Here is a 15,945-nt window from a genome sequence, read left to right as displayed (position 1 = left end):
CACGTTTTAGTTTTATGATACAAAAAGATATTATTAACTATAACCTTGTGGTCTACAAAAGAATTATTATTTTTACAACGTTTTGAATTCTGTGATATAAATACTATTTTTATTATAACAAATATATATGTAAGTTGTAAAGATATTATTGTTTTAGCTGAAAAGCCGTTAAAATACAAATTCAAGTTTTGCCGCTTAATTCAATTTTGATTTTATTTACAATTTGGAAAGATAATTTCTTGTAGAAAATATCATTTTTCAAAATTTTACTATTTTATTTTTTCTAATATTATTTTGTTTATTTATTTTATAATAAACAATGCTATATTAATAGATGTGAATATTATGTAAGATAGTGGTTGCAATTTGAATACAGTTTCTTCTAATTAATTATACAAAAAATTTGTTTAAGGTAAAAAAAGGGTACCTGTGTAATAATAAATGCTATCATCAAAAATTCTAATCGTGGAATAAATAAATATATACAAATATATATATATATATATACACGTATATATAAATTGTAAACATGAAAAATATGGAATCTAATATAAATGATACCGAAATGGTAAGTACATATATGAAGCAAAGCCGTATGAATGCCTAAAAAATAATATCAAATTACTAATTTTCTTTCTTTTTTTTCTCTTATTACACAGTCTGGAAGAACTTCTAGAAGTGCAATTCGAATGAGTACCAGAATAAGAAATAATAGTCCATCGCGATATTTTTCTACCACAAAAACATCAATTCGATCTTCTAGAAAATCACCTGCAAGATCACCAGCAAGATCACCAGCTAGATCACCAGCTAGATCTCCAGCTAGATCTCCAGCTAGATCACCTGCAAGATCACTCGCAAAATCACCTGCAAGATCGCCTGTAAGATCACCTGCGAGATCACCAGCAAGGTCACTAGCAGGATCACTTACGAAATCACCTACGAAATCACCTACAAAATCTCCAAAAACTAATAAAAGAAAACTTCCGTTCCCCACTACAAAGTACGCCACAGTATCTATCCCTCGAATAGAGTTTCCCACTGGTAATTACATTTCTTAGCATTGGTTATAACTCATATTGAATATTATAATCTAATAGATTCTTGTGTTACTTTGTAGAAAAAATCAATAACGAGGAAAATATTATTGTAAAAAATAATTCCACGGTAAAAGATAATGCCACTGAAACAATGCCATATTATTATCGATTAAGAGAACTAGATGGTGTATCTCGCAGATCAATGCGTATTTCTAGCACACCGAAACCTGAATCGCCCCATAAATTAACAGCATTTACTAAAAATTTTGATAGAGCTGTTTCTTTACCTGTAGAACGAACAATTCAATTAAATGATATTACTGATGGCAAGGAGAGAGGTCTTTCCGTACAGAGAGATCAGGTATGTATGTATGCATTTATATAAATGTAATATACATGTATGTACGAATAAATTTTGATAATATGCTTTATGCGACAAAATAAAATGATATATACACGAGTTTTTAAATGCTTGTTTAAAAATAAATAACGTGTTATCAAAATTTTATTGAAAAAAATTAGGTACTTCCTGTATTTTTTTTTTTTCTAAATTATAAAAGTATTTATGTGCCATTACTCATGTTAAATTTACAATGCTTCAGGATTTGACCAAATCAGTAGAGTTTGAAGGAAAACTGCAGTCAGAATTAATAACATTAGAGAAACGTAGAAAAAATATAAATTTAGTTGAGAAACCTCAGGAGTGGGGAGGATGGTTTGGAATTTGCATTCTTTTGTTTATCATGCCTCTTACTGTAATAGTACCACAATTACTTTGTTCAGAAGCCATGTGTAAATTAGCATATCCAGAAATACCAACTGACATACAATTATACATCAATGCTTATTCATTTTTTGGATACATGTCATTTTTACTTTTGCTGATTATTTTTTCTTCTATTCCAATTGGGAGATCCATCGATGGCCAACAAAGTAAAGTCGGTAGATTACAATATCGTATGAATGGTATGATAATTACATTTTTTTACACATTTTGATTGGTCTTATTATATTTGTGTTTGAAAAGAAACTAATGTATTTTAATTTTTACTTTTTTTTTTTCTAGGATTTTTATGTGCTGCGTTATCATTGATCATACTGAATATTTGTGTATATAAAGAGTTAAAGTTACACGAGCTTATTTTAGAAAATTCTTTACAATTAAGTATCAGTGGATGGATTCTTGGAACAATTTTAGCAATATTATTATATATTAAAGCAAATAAAGCACCTGTTGCATGCCTTAATATATTCGCATCAACTAACAGTATTATATATAATTTTTGGCAAGGCAGGGAAATAAATCCCAGAATTGGTTCTTTGGATATAAAATTAATATTATTGCGTGCCTCAGTCATTGGATTAGTAATTATAATTTCTATTGTTTAATAAATAATTATTTCTTCTATTAATTATATTTTTATATTTTGTAGATCATAATAAACAATGCTGTTATAATTAAAGCATTGGAAAACAGTAGCAGTGCGGAATTGAAGGATATTAATTTAGCACAATTATTAGTATCCTCCTTACAAATATTTTATGGCATAGATATGTTAATATTTGAATCAACTATTTTAACATCCTTTGAAATTATGTATGAAGGTACTGGATATATGTTGTGCGTTGGACATTTACTTTATCCTTTTCTGCCAACTATTTTATCTAGATATATGTTGTTTAGAAGGTAACGCGTAAATATTATTATGATATAATCATGATATATGAAGATATTTTTAACATTATTTTCTTATATTTTCAGAACACAAATAAATTATCTGTTCGTAATACCTATCCTTATTTTTATTTTTGGATACATTATATACAGAATGAGTAATTCTCAGAAGAATGAATTTAGAAAAAATCCATATTCTCCTGCATTAGATAGTATGTTAATTGGATATAAGTATATACAGAAATTAAGGGAATCAGGGATTAGTTTTTAAAAAATATAATACATTTTTTTACTTCGCAGATTTACAAACAATCTCAACATCACGTGGAAAAAAATTGATAGCATCTGGTTTTTGGGGATATGTGAGACATCCCAATTATTTGGGTGATATCATAATGCAATGGTCTGTATCCTGTCTAAGTATGACAAGCGAACTCTTACCCTATTATGCTCCATTATGTTGCACTATAATATTGATGCATCGTGCCATACGAGACAATAAACGTTGTAAATTGCGTTATGATCATGCCTGGGAACAATATTGCTTAAGGGTAAAATACATGATTCTTAATTATGTATTTTAAATATTTTTTCATTGTAAGATATGGAAATGAAATTAAAAAGTACTCAAATTTATTTTAATATTTAACTTCGAGATCTCAAGAGTTTTGCATGACATTTATACAACATTCGTTATTGTATAAAATAAATTTTTATATTATTTTTTATAGTACCTATTATAAGTTTAAGAAAAATACATATTTGTATATACTACCGAATGAAACTTTAACTACGTCTACTGCATTTGCATTATATACTTACATATAAACTGAAAATTTTACTGTTTTAACATTTCTTCATTCTTATTCGTATTTTATGATTTTACAATTCAATTCAAATTGTTAATAATAAGTTTTATCAGCAACCAATATTCCTTATATCACATTACAATACTTTAGGGATACTACTGGGATTTTTTTAAATATTCATTGTATAACATATTGATATAAATTTGAAGATTATTAAAAAATACAACTTCAAGTTTATTATCAACTAAGAACTTTGAAATGTATGAATCAAAAAGATTTGGAGGGAAATATTTTAAAGATTATTAATTTAGTGATATACATATAAGGTATTATGTATTTACAATAAAATTAGAAGTTTTATACTTTTTTATATTAAAGAAAATTGTATAATGACACCCAATAAATAATTTGTTAAAAAAGTAATTATAAACAAAATTTAATAGATGTGAACTGAAGTAGTAAACACTTGTATGATAAATGGCGAATACTCGATGAGTTGCGAGTCATCGTGAAGACGTTATTTTTGATTGAACAAGTTATTGTACAGTATATATAAAAAATGGCTACTTATTTTGGAGAGGTTGTATTCCCATCATCTCGAGCATTTTGGGATGAATATGAAGGAGAAGAATCAATTGATGAATTGCAAGATGAATCGTAAGTTGTTTATGTTGTTAATAACATAACCTTTAAAAAAAACATCATGTTTACAATTTCAATTTTTTTTTTACTATTTACACATTCAATTTGATTTTTAGGCATATCAATATAATATGGCTAAAGGATAAACCAACATCTATGAAAAAATTTGTATTAGTAGAAGGAGAGATTATAATTGGTATTGATTCGATAAGCGTATACTAATTTTTAACATCTTTGGATATGACATTACTATAATAATTTCATTTTTTTATATGTTCAATTTTTATTCTAGATTTTTTAAAAGAATTCTTATGCCATGATTCTGAGAAAATATGTACTATTCAAAATGAGTATAATAAGGAACTTGCTGCAATTCATCAAGTTAATGAAGATTTGTATATTTGTATTATAGCACCCAGCTTCGATACAAAAAATGCAGGAGACTTTGTAATAAAGGTGAGTGTTTAATATTTTTCTCCTTTTAAATAAATTGTATATAATATCAATCTTTTGCGAATAAAGTAGTAAAATAGTCAATCTAATTTTATTGCACATTGTAGAACAGAATAACTGTTAAACATTATACTATTTTTAGATAAGTGATATTTTATCCATTTGTAAAAGCATATATTTAATATCTTGGAGACATATATCGCATTATAAAAGTGCAAATATACCAGCTGTACCTTCTTTTCTACGATGCTTATATACAAAGAGTGGAAATAATCTTTGTAAATCGCACAAAGAAATTTTAGAGCAACCGAACATTATATATGGAGTTGCTGCAGGAAGTTAGTAATTAATTTTATTACAAATATACAAAATTAAAATAGTAATAATTAATAATAACAATATACATATTTATTTCTAGTTTTATCTTATGCTCAAATGATGGACTTCCAATCTGTTCTTTATGTTTTATACACAGACAGCTTTGTATTAGATTCTGTAGCAGCAAAACCACTCATTGAAATATTTGCAGAAATAAGTAATCAAATTCTACACAATATTTCATTTGCTGGAAAGAGTTTCTTTAATAAAGGAAATCTTTACATGTAAATTATTGATTTCATTACTTTCCTTTTCTCAAAGTATTTTCCTATTAATCGTACATATTAGAATTTACTTTGGTAAGCTAATGGATACGAATTTAGAAAAAAATAAAGAACAATTTGATTTTTATACATATTAATTTAAATTAAATGTAAAATTTGAAAAGGATCTTGAAATAGTAGTAATAACCTTTTTATATTTACAGTATTTACAAGGGACTACTAAGTTATAATATCTATAACTAGTATAAATACTAAATGATTTTTGAGTTGATAATGCAATTTTCAATTAAGAAGTAGTAATTGTATGTTATGGTTGTGGTGGATAATAGGTACGCTGAGTAGTAGCTGGTGGTACAAGAGCATTAGGCGCAAAATAAGATGCGTTAGTTGGATAAGGATAAGGCTGAAATGGTGGTTGGGCTGCATTCGGACCAGGAGGTGCAGGCCGAATCGGAGCGGATGTGTTGATATGGTGCATCGTTGGTACAATATGATTTATAGTGTTTACAGGAGGAGGAGGAACGGAAACATTTGCTGGTGGAAATACTGGTGGATAAGTTGTATTGCCTGGAGCAAAATTTGTAGGATATGTCGGAAAGTGTGTTGGCGCGTCTACTACTGGTTTGATACTGTCCGTAGTATCTGTAGCTGTACAACCATTTGCAGCAACAGCAGGTACTTCGATTTTAGTAGCTTTTCCAGGAGTCACTAAAATAAATCATTTTCATATATTATTATTATCATCACTGAAAAATATAATTTTTGTATTTATTATATATTTGATTTTTTACCATTTGGAGTATTTGATGCAGAATCTACAATAGGAGGTGGAGCAATTCTCTCTCTATTTTGTTCATTGGACGGAATTACGGGCGGAGAATCGGGAGGTTTCGTATTATTTGCTTGAGAATATAAATCTAATACTTGGTGACAAATATCTGTAAATATATATATATATATAAATATTATTAATTAATAGTATAATTATTTAAACATTATGCAGTCCGGTCACACCAAGTTGGTGTTACGTTAAAATATGAATATATTTCAAAGAAATACCTTCTAAAAGATCCATCGTTACATCCTCTACAAACATATCCCACCAACGTAAATGTCTGGGTAGTCTACCATTCCAATCTAATACTTCAAATTTACTTAATTTCCCTGCTAAGTACATGAGAGCAACTGCTATTATTTCTGGTTCCCATTGAAGAGATAATGTCGTACACAAGCTGTAATAAAAAAGAAAGAAGATAAATGATTACAATTTAAAGTTTATACGAAAACTTATGAAAATACTTATTACCTATCATTTACAAATGTCCATGCCATTTGAACCATTTTCTGCAATTTATTCTTGTCACCTAAAAATGAAATATTTTTCAAGTATATTTTCAATGAATTACAATACATTAAACATTTGTAAAATAATACCTTTAAGACATTTTGCATATTTTAACAGGTAACTATATGGATGCTCTACTTGTAAGTCAAATTTAATTGTTTGTAACAATATCCTTTCTATGGTCATTACTTCTTCCTGTAAAAAGAAGCAATAAATTACAAGAAATTATCTTAAAATATTCTATATACTTTTTATTTATGTATACCTTAGGATCTTCTCCAAAAGTCATAAATTTTTCTTCAGTTACAGCAGCATGCAGTAACCTATATATATATATATAATAAAAAAGTAATGGAATTTGTGTGATAAGACAATGTGATGAATTTAAAAATTATTTATAAAAAGTAATAAATTACTTACATATCGTGGAAAATTTTTGAACGAATGAAACATGTAAAATCTGTGGAAATAAACAACTCCCGTTGCCATTGTATTATATCCTAAATCCATTTTTGTGCCAGTGTCTATTATAAATCTAGCACCCTCTTTTCTATATCTGCATTCTGTGTCATAATCAATCCCATCCTGAACGGATGGAGTATTACGTAGTTCTTTTTTTTCATAGTACCAGCATGGCATTTTTACTTCTAAATATATCAAAAATGAATTAGATTTTATACAATTAAAATTTCTTATAGTCTATTATAAAAATGTAATAAGAATAATCAAAATGTGAAAAGTGCACTTAAATGTATGCATTTCCGTAAATAATATACTTATAACATGTTTAAAAAGAGAATATATTTATTTTAAATGTTTATATTTAACACAAAAACATACGGTGTAATAAATATTTTAGGTTTTGTAAAGAATAGCTTCATATAATTTAGGTTAGATTGTTGTTATTACATACTGTCAATTACTTACCTGTATTAAATACTATATATCCAAGGTTCTTATAACAATAGATTTTTCACACAATTTTAGTTTAACAATTTTTAATAAATACTTTTATTTCTAATGGATATAGTATTGAGTTCAAGTTACACAAATATCATATAACTGTATTCATATATGATATAAATCCATGAAACTGTACGCAACTTCACACATAAACATAAAAACTTAATTGTCCTGTAGAGGGTGTTGATCCTTAGTAACAGATAGCGCAGCTGTTGCCATTATACCAGTTAATAAAGAAATGCCACCTACATTATCAAATCGTATATTATTTCCGCGAATCACGTTCGTATCTTTTAAAATGGGAAAAGAATTTGATTGGTGCAAAAATAGCTGCAATGAAAGTTATATTTCTAGTAATGACAATTGAGTTGCGTATTGTTGTTTTCACCGAAGTAAATGTTGCATGTATGTTTTTGTTGGCATAGAATCTCAAGAATTGAAAAAAAATGAATATATGCATTTAATTGTTAGCTATTTGCTAATTCAAAATCCATAATTGCTAACTTAATAATGATGACCGTCGGTAATCTTAATATAAAGCATTACCGACGTAAAAAAAATAAATTAGAAATCTACTATTACCGACGGTAGGTGTTGAAAAAGAAGGAAACAGCAAATACCAATCGTCGGTATTTTCACCGTATAAACGGTATATATTTAAAAAATAACGAATAAAATAAAGACAATATATACTAAAAACTTAATCACATTGCAACGTTCTGATTTAAACATTCCTTCAATTTTTATGTAATTATTTAAACTAATATACATTTGTTTTAACGTCCCTGTGCAATGATGACTTTGGATAATAAAATTTTCATCTAGAAAAATATTACATTAAAATTATTTTATATTCAAAGTATGTTAATAAGTATGTAATGTTTAAACTAGTACATATGTGTTTAAACAATCTGAAATATAAAGAGATTGCATTAGAATATTAAAATAATTGTTAAATAATCGATAGGAATGTCTATTGTTGTCTAAAAGATCGGAATATATGATCTATGTACCGTCCCCTTCGAAATCCACCGTTGAAATGAGACGTTGTCCTCTATGAAAGTACTTTTATTAAATGTTGTTTATGAGACCTTCCAAACGTTACGCATGTGTATAAAAGGAATAATCCATCTAATCAATAAAATTTAAGATTATAACGTTATGATTTTCGTATTTTTATCTATTTCATGTAATTATTTTAATTCTCCTGCGCACTGAGGACTTCGAGGGTAAAATTTAGCTGCAATATAAGAAAAATGCATTGGTGCATTAAAATAATTGTTAATGTATACGTTATGTACACGTATATGGAAATGAAAAAAGAAAGTACATTTTTTTAAACAATTATATAACCAATATATTAAAACAATGAATAATCAATATACTAATGGAAAATGTGAATTTTACCTTTATGATAAAAGATAGCTGAAATGTTTGCTCATTTAAATACCAAAAAAATTGCCAGGATTCATTTTAAAATCTTGTAAACTCTTCTTTTATGTATGTACTTGATACATAAAACGATAAGAAAGCCTAATTGATGCAGTGTAATTCCAAATCTTTAAATACTTGCAAATCTGAAAATCATAGGATTGTATTAGTAAGGTATCAAGTTATCCTTGTTAATATTTAAAAACTAATTTGTAGAATAAAGACAATATACACTAAAAACTTTATCACACTGCACAGAAAAACACATAAAATTTATTTATTTAATAAACCAAAAATAAATTTTCTTTTCCTATTAGGTGTACACGTTCCTTTATAATATTTAAAAAATAAGGAATTAAATAAAGAGGTTATACACTAAAAACCGCACAGAAAAACACAATCGTATAGAAAAGAAACCTCGTTGCAGATATTTTTAAAACAATTGACATAAAGCACTGTAACCATCCTTAAAGAATGAAAATAACAAAAATTTTTCCATATCGTTACAGAATATGGGAATTTATACTTTCATAGTTGGCAGGAGAGATGTCAATTGTTTTGTTTCAATTTATTTTAATTCTTTAAGGATGGCTATAGTGCTTTATGTCATTTGTTTTAAAAATTTCTATAACGTGGTTTCTTATTTATAAGATTGTGTTTTTCTGTGCAATGTGACAAAGTTTTTAGTGTATATTGTCTTTGTTTTGTACATTATTTTTTAAATATTAACAAGGAACGTGTTACACGTATAATAAATACTTATACATTTAATTTTCTTTATATTATACCAATGCTATGTTATTTTATACTTTTTTTAGGTTTCCAAACATTGGTAGAATACAGCATGAATACACATACTCATTGTCAGTCTAATTGTAATTTTAATGGGATATTTTTCTGAATTAAAATTTTATTACCCTAAGTCATCACTGCACGGGAACGTTAAAATAAATGTACATTAGTTTAAACAATTACATAAAAATGGAAGGAATGTTTAAATCGAACGTTGCGATGTGATAAAGTTTTTAATCTTATTGTCTTTATTTTACTCGTTATTTTTTAAATATTAACAAAGACGTATACACCTAATAGAAAAATAAATTGGATAATAATAATTATAAATTGGATAATTATAATTAATAATAAAATGGATTTTTGATTTATTTAATAATAATTATGTTTTTCTGTGCGGTGTGATAAGATTTATAGTGCATATTATCTTTATTCTTTTCATTATTTTTTAATATTACCAAGATACGTGCACCTTAATAGAAAATAGAATAAATTTTTTATTTATTTAATAAATAAATTATAATATCAAGCTTGACTAGCGTGGTCATGAAGAAAGGCGAGCTACAGCAAGTACGTGTGACGGGGCAGCTTTTGTGCATGAAATACATTTCTATTGGTTACTCGGAATTTTAATTGGTCACTTTACGTGTGAATAATTATCTGCCAATCAGCCAATTTGCCGAAATACTTATCAGCCAATCAGGGCTCATTGCTGATTATTCTTCTTTCTTTTCGCGGCGTCGGTACTGGAGATCGCACGTATACTAAGTCGTCCCGTTAATCTCAGGTAATTGAAAAGTATTTTACACCTTTCTATTATATATCAAACGATAGCTACAAGCAAGATTTTTATACGTGAGTGTTTCAAAACGAATATTGAAAGTTCGATCGATATCTGTGAGAATATAACATCGATATCTCGATATCGTGTGAGAATATAACATCGATATATCTCGGCGTCCCGCCAATTCACCAATGTTACTTAACAATATTTCTTCTAATTTCCAGCTTTTTTTCATGGTATCGATAATTACTACCATCTCTAATGATTCTCTAATTAATTATTTTTCATAATTATGTATTCAAAGATCGTATTTCGTATTAAATTCGATTCCTGTCACATACACACACATACAGGCATATATGTATATATAGGTAGCTCGTACACACACTCATATATTTGATTTTCTTTATGTTATACTAATGTAATCTTTTTTTTTCCTTTTTTAGGTACCGAGCATTAGGGAGAGTCCAGCAGGAATACATATACTCAGTCTAACAATTGTGTTTACTCTTTTTATCTTCATATTCATCGAGGTAAGCGTTATTCTTTTTTTTAAACATACATAATGTATACAAAGAGTGAGAACGAAAGTGAGAGAGAGAGAGAGAGAGAGAGAGAGAGAGAGAAAATAAGAAAACAAAATATTCTATCTACGGGCAATAACGAATGTTACGTATATTCCAGGAATTTCTCAAGGTGAGAACAGAAGAATAACCGTCGAAAACGAACGTAAACAGCCGAGCACCGAGCATTCGACATTTCTACGAGATATACACAGAGAGATCTCCATTCCCCTTCCGTCCTTCATCGAGTTAAGATCTAACGATCGCGACGTATTAAACTACTTATTGATTTTTCTAATCTCATCATTATTGAATTAATCGTTTAAAAGTTTATATAGCATTGGACAGCATAATAATTGATATACTTGTTAGGTTATTCTTATTGAGTTTAATTACTACAGTTATTGTCTTCTTTAGACTTCTTTAAAGATTTTTTATTAACAGTTATTAAAATATTTATATTTTTATGCAATTTTACACAAGTATGAGATTTAGGCAACTGATATGCTTGGGTTTGTAGTTGAAATACAAAGCAAGCACTCAAAAATAGTTGCATACTTTGATAATTCCATAATATTGTTTAATTTTTACTTTTAATAATTTTAATTCTTTATAATAGAAAATTTTTTTAAAGTGTGCTATGCCTTCAGGAATGATTCACAGGATATATTGTTCTATAATTTTTTTAGTATGTTTCAGCTTTTCAGAGTTTTTCTTAATTTTGTTTTATTCATCGTCATCCTAAGGGTAGGACCCATCCTGCAGTCATCAATGAAGACTAAAAGTAAGTATATTTTTCTATCAAAACACGTTCTATGATAACTTTAATGGATTTTTATTATAACGGTGAAATTAATTGTTCTTTTTCTTTTTCTGTTTCAGAACATCATTGCAATCGAGCGCGTAGGCAATGAGTACTCGTGTGTTGCATCGATAAAATAAAATATAAAATAATCGGAAAGTAAAGTCGTGTTGTACGCCGTATGTAAAAGTTTCGTTTTTTTTTCGGGTAAAGAAACCCGTAAGTTTCTTCTATTCGGTTTAACGTGTGCTCATCGTCATCCTAAGGGTAGGATACCCATCATGCATTCACCACTGAAGAAATAAAACGTAAGTCAATTTTTATTTTAAAAACAACTTTCTTAATATTATAATAATTTTTCTTACAACAATGGATATCATAATTTTGTTTTTATTTCTTTCAGATCATCATGGGAATAGTGGTTACAGTTTATTAAATTAATTAAATTCATTTGGAAAGTTCGGTTAACACTAGATTTTTTCATTATTGTTTCGTTTTACTATTTTTTAAAAACTTCAAAAATTGTTTGCATGAAGAATGGGTAAAGGGGGAGGAATTATAGTTTACATATATTTCATTATGGTATTAAAAATCAACGCTGGAGATACAAAGTGAGTATATTTTTGTATTTAATAATTCAACAAACATTTTATTGTTTCAAGTATCGTAGATATAATAGTATTGTTTTTATTTCTGTTTCAGATTGCAATCGTGCGCGAAGCAATCTACGGGGAGTGTGTATCGATTGAATATATTAAAATCACGGATTAGAATACGTTCGTTCGCTCATTTCAATTCGTTCGTTACGCGATTGTATTAGAAATTTTCATATTAAATTAACTGCGACCAAAGCAGTAATGCATTAGAGTTTGTTCGAGTTAAAGTTGTATTTTTATCTTTAAACAGTCGCACAGACTGTTCGCGTATTAGATTCGTGCATCAATGAAGATTTTTCCCTTGAATTGACTGTGTGCAAAGTTTTTATCTTTAAACAGTCGCACAGACTGTTCGCGTATTAGATTTCGCGTATTAGATTGCAGTGCATCAATGAAGATTTTTCTACTTGAATTGACTGTGTGGCAAAGCAGTCTTTGAATTAGTTGTGTAGAATCAGTGATCGGGCGTAAAACAAATTAAAATCAAACGCGAATTAGAGATCAGTGTTGTTCGCCGTATAATAAATTTCGGTTTCGCGATAAGAAACTCATCTATAGTTTCTTATTTTCGTTTATAACCGCGTTTTTAGATTCACGCGAGGTGCATCGCCATGGGCAATTGAGCTTCATCCCATTGGAAATGCATTGTAGTATCTATTTTACTTACATCTATTCGATTTTATTTTAATATGATTTTGGATTATATGGCAGATAACTTATCGTTGTATCTATTTTATGTTACAGATAAGACGATGGATTTCCTTACTTTGGCAAAGATTGTGGAATGAATTCTTCGATGGATCTTCGATGGATCTTCGATGGATCTTCGGTGGATCTTCGATGGATCTTCGATGGATCTTCGATGGAACTTCGGTGGATCTTCTGTGGATCTTCTTCAATACCAAATCGAGGAACTCTTCGATCGTCAGACTGCAACAGTTGCTGCGAATAGGAGTGTTTTGGAGCCATCGTAGAACTTCTTACGCAGTGAGTCAAAAATGTAAAGTCCCCTCCGGTGCTCAATCATGTCGAGGATGAAAGGGCCTAATCGGCACGAGTTACTGGTTGTAATTATTTAAATAAATTAGTGACGAGCACATGATAATTCCTTTCTAGGAGTTACTCATGAAAATTGTATATTGTATTGTATATTGAATTGTATATTTTATATTAGTTCAGGATAGGTTTTCTTGTCTCACCCCGGTTAAATTTCATTTAATTATAATGCAATTGATTAATGCACTTTTCTTTTTAATTACGTGTTTTGTTCGTGGTTAGTAGTGATGAAATCGAGCATTTATTTACTCGTTTTCGTCCAGAAAAAGCATGTAATAAATGTCTTACATGCAGCTTCCGTATTTAGTTATCTAATCGCGATTAATTTGAATATATCGATATTTCGATATTATAAATAAATGAGCAAGAAGACAAACTCATTCGCGACGGATAGATTCTAGCAATTAAGTGGTGGCTCAAAGCCCAGTTCTTTTATTAGAACAGCCACTTAATGAAAGGAGTCGTCCGAGGTTTTTTAAATATAAAATATATTAAAAGATATTAAAAGATATTCAAAGTAATTATTTATTAAATAATTGTAGAGTCCTTAGCCGCTTAGATAAATTTCTATAAAAGTATTTATGTCTTATGTATATGTGTTTTTAATCATATTTTTTAGATCAGGATTTTCAGCTTCTAATACTAATCTCCCGTTTCTCCCCCCTATACTTCTGCGTTCTCATCTATACGTGTGCCCAGGTGCTACTCGTATAGGTGAGAAACGGTTAGTATAGGTTTAGTTTTAAGTTTCTCCCCTATTGGCGGCTGTCATTGTGCTAGTGATTGCACGGTGTACGTTACACTTGTGTGTGCGTTTAGGTGTGTGCATTGTACATCGTTTCGGGACACGTAATACCGCGCTTATTATTTTTTAAAGTTATTGAATAAAATAACTTGTAGAGTCACGCGTACGATACGAATTTTTTTTTTTTTCTAACAATCGTTTTGCATAGTAGAGTTACCGCATTTATTTGTGGAAACTTTGATATACTCGTATATTACTAGTATGCATAAATACTAGTATGTACCAGTATTTTGTTTTAGTCTTTTATGCAATAATCATTAGCCTTGACAGACGATTACAGCATTGGTACGTACTCCCATAAGTTTAGAAAACGTGGTTGAACTAGGGTGTCGGAGGTGCCCCGGGGCATGCTCTCTAGTTTAGGCTTTTGCACCCTGGTGGTATGTGAGAGAATCGTGGAGTGAGTGGGTGGGTACGTATGTGTATTTGCTCTTTTTAAATACGGGTAATTGGCAGGCAGGTAGCATACTTCTTTGAGCGAATGTGAAAACTTTAATTTTAAGTAGGTAGGACCCAGGAAAGGCACTAGGCTTACTTTCACTCCGGAGTGGAAATTTCGCCTCCTGGTTTATACAGAATTGTTGCAAAATTTGATCATCTCATTCTATTATGCTTGTTTTGTAAATTTATTTTGTGACTCTTCTGTAATCTTGATTATGTATCATAATTTATAGAGGCATTTGCAATCACTTGGAAGATTCATTTCTTTTTCGGTTCTATCTCGAACGAGATAGAGTCGAATCAAATTGGCAAAGCCTTTGATGAATTTGATACTTAGTTTTATGTATTGTAACTAACACTTCGCACAATCGCGATTTTTTCTTATAATGAAAAATATTTGATTTAGTTCAATATAACAAATGAATGAAATGAAAATATTGCAAGAAAATGCATTACATTTGTTGCACTATTAAATTTCAATTGAATTTTGTTATTTGATATTAAAAGTGCGTCGTGTTATTAGGTCATCGATTATAATTATCTGCTTGGACGTTTGATTAAATGTGCTCGTGTAATATTATGCAATGAACTCTAAGTTCATCCATGGTTATACGAGCTTGAATATAATTAACGTTAAATATAAATTAATTTTTTCATAATTCCATATTAGAATCATAAACGAAATAAAAGTTAATTTGCAAAAAAGATATGAGATATCTTATCTTTCTTGCACGTTGAAAATGTCCAATGCACTTTTCAGGATGAAGAAAGAAGAGGCTAAATGCCGAAGAGGCTGATGCCGAAGAGGCCCCCACTTAATTGTGGCTGAAGAGGGCAACTACATAGACTATTAAGTTATTTTCAAAGGTTCGACAATAAGTTCGAACTTTTCGAGAATAGCTCTTTAGTCATATTTTATATTCTATTGTATTATTTATTTGCTCGTCATTAATTTGTAATTGTAATTGGAGATGATGGACCATTCCATCTCCTTGGCACATCAAATCTGTGTGCCATATCGTCCAAAAGATGCACATGTGTTTAGTTAGAGTCAGAAATATTCAAATTTTTGTATTATTAAATTTT

General features: G+C 28.9%; 3 protein-coding genes across 3 annotated transcripts; 2 read left to right on the top strand and 1 right to left on the bottom strand.

Annotated features, from left to right (window-relative positions):
- Nucleotides 1-89: 89 nt before the first annotated feature.
- On the top strand, nucleotides 90-3,551 carry LOC122524755 (delta(14)-sterol reductase TM7SF2). Its single transcript, XM_043647171.1, has 9 exons — nucleotides 90-129; nucleotides 413-568; nucleotides 660-1,044; nucleotides 1,121-1,401; nucleotides 1,643-2,006; nucleotides 2,107-2,405; nucleotides 2,474-2,727; nucleotides 2,803-2,927; nucleotides 3,016-3,551. Exons 2-9 carry the CDS (start codon nucleotides 530-532, stop codon nucleotides 3,297-3,299), a joined length of 2,031 nt encoding a protein of 676 aa, XP_043503106.1. The 5' UTR covers nucleotides 90-129; nucleotides 413-529; the 3' UTR covers nucleotides 3,300-3,551.
- A 373-nt stretch (nucleotides 3,552-3,924) lies between these two features.
- On the top strand, nucleotides 3,925-5,226 carry LOC122524754 (proteasome assembly chaperone 1). Its single transcript, XM_043647170.1, has 5 exons — nucleotides 3,925-4,181; nucleotides 4,283-4,362; nucleotides 4,459-4,622; nucleotides 4,762-4,957; nucleotides 5,038-5,226. Exons 1-5 carry the CDS (start codon nucleotides 4,084-4,086, stop codon nucleotides 5,223-5,225), a joined length of 726 nt encoding a protein of 241 aa, XP_043503105.1. The 5' UTR covers nucleotides 3,925-4,083; the 3' UTR covers nucleotide 5,226.
- LOC122524753 (cyclin-K) lies at nucleotides 5,176-7,712 on the bottom strand. Its single transcript, XM_043647169.1, is given in 9 exon segments — nucleotides 5,176-5,929; nucleotides 6,013-6,159; nucleotides 6,281-6,453; nucleotides 6,528-6,585; nucleotides 6,656-6,761; nucleotides 6,832-6,871; nucleotides 6,873-6,889; nucleotides 6,987-7,213; nucleotides 7,494-7,712. Coding segments are annotated over 8 exon segments (1,161 nt in total). The 5' UTR covers nucleotides 7,206-7,213; nucleotides 7,494-7,712; the 3' UTR covers nucleotides 5,176-5,528.
- Between the last annotated feature and the right edge of the window lie 8,233 nt (nucleotides 7,713-15,945).

This window comes from Polistes fuscatus, unplaced genomic scaffold, assembly GCF_010416935.1.
Source record: "Polistes fuscatus isolate 324 unplaced genomic scaffold, CU_Pfus_HIC Scaffold8, whole genome shotgun sequence".
Classification (NCBI taxonomy): Eukaryota; Metazoa; Arthropoda; class Insecta; order Hymenoptera; family Vespidae; genus Polistes; species Polistes fuscatus.
The sequence above is the reverse complement of the archived record's forward strand: the minus strand, read 5'-3'. Positions and strand labels throughout refer to the sequence as shown.

Coding starts and splice junctions, on each gene's coding strand:
- LOC122524754 (XM_043647170.1), top strand. CDS start 4,084: ATGGCTACTTATTTTGGAGAGGTTGTATTCCCATCATCTCGAGCATTT. Junction 4,182..4,282: donor GATGAATTGCAAGATGAATC/GTAAGTTGTTTA, acceptor TTTGATTTTTAG/GCATATCAATATAATATGGC. Junction 4,958..5,037: donor ATATGGAGTTGCTGCAGGAA/GTTAGTAATTAA, acceptor ATTTATTTCTAG/TTTTATCTTATGCTCAAATG.
- LOC122524755 (XM_043647171.1), top strand. CDS start 530: ATGAAAAATATGGAATCTAATATAAATGATACCGAAATG. Junction 1,045..1,120: donor TCGAATAGAGTTTCCCACTG/GTAATTACATTT, acceptor GTTACTTTGTAG/AAAAAATCAATAACGAGGAA. Junction 2,928..3,015: donor ATATTCTCCTGCATTAGATA/GTATGTTAATTG, acceptor TTTACTTCGCAG/ATTTACAAACAATCTCAACA.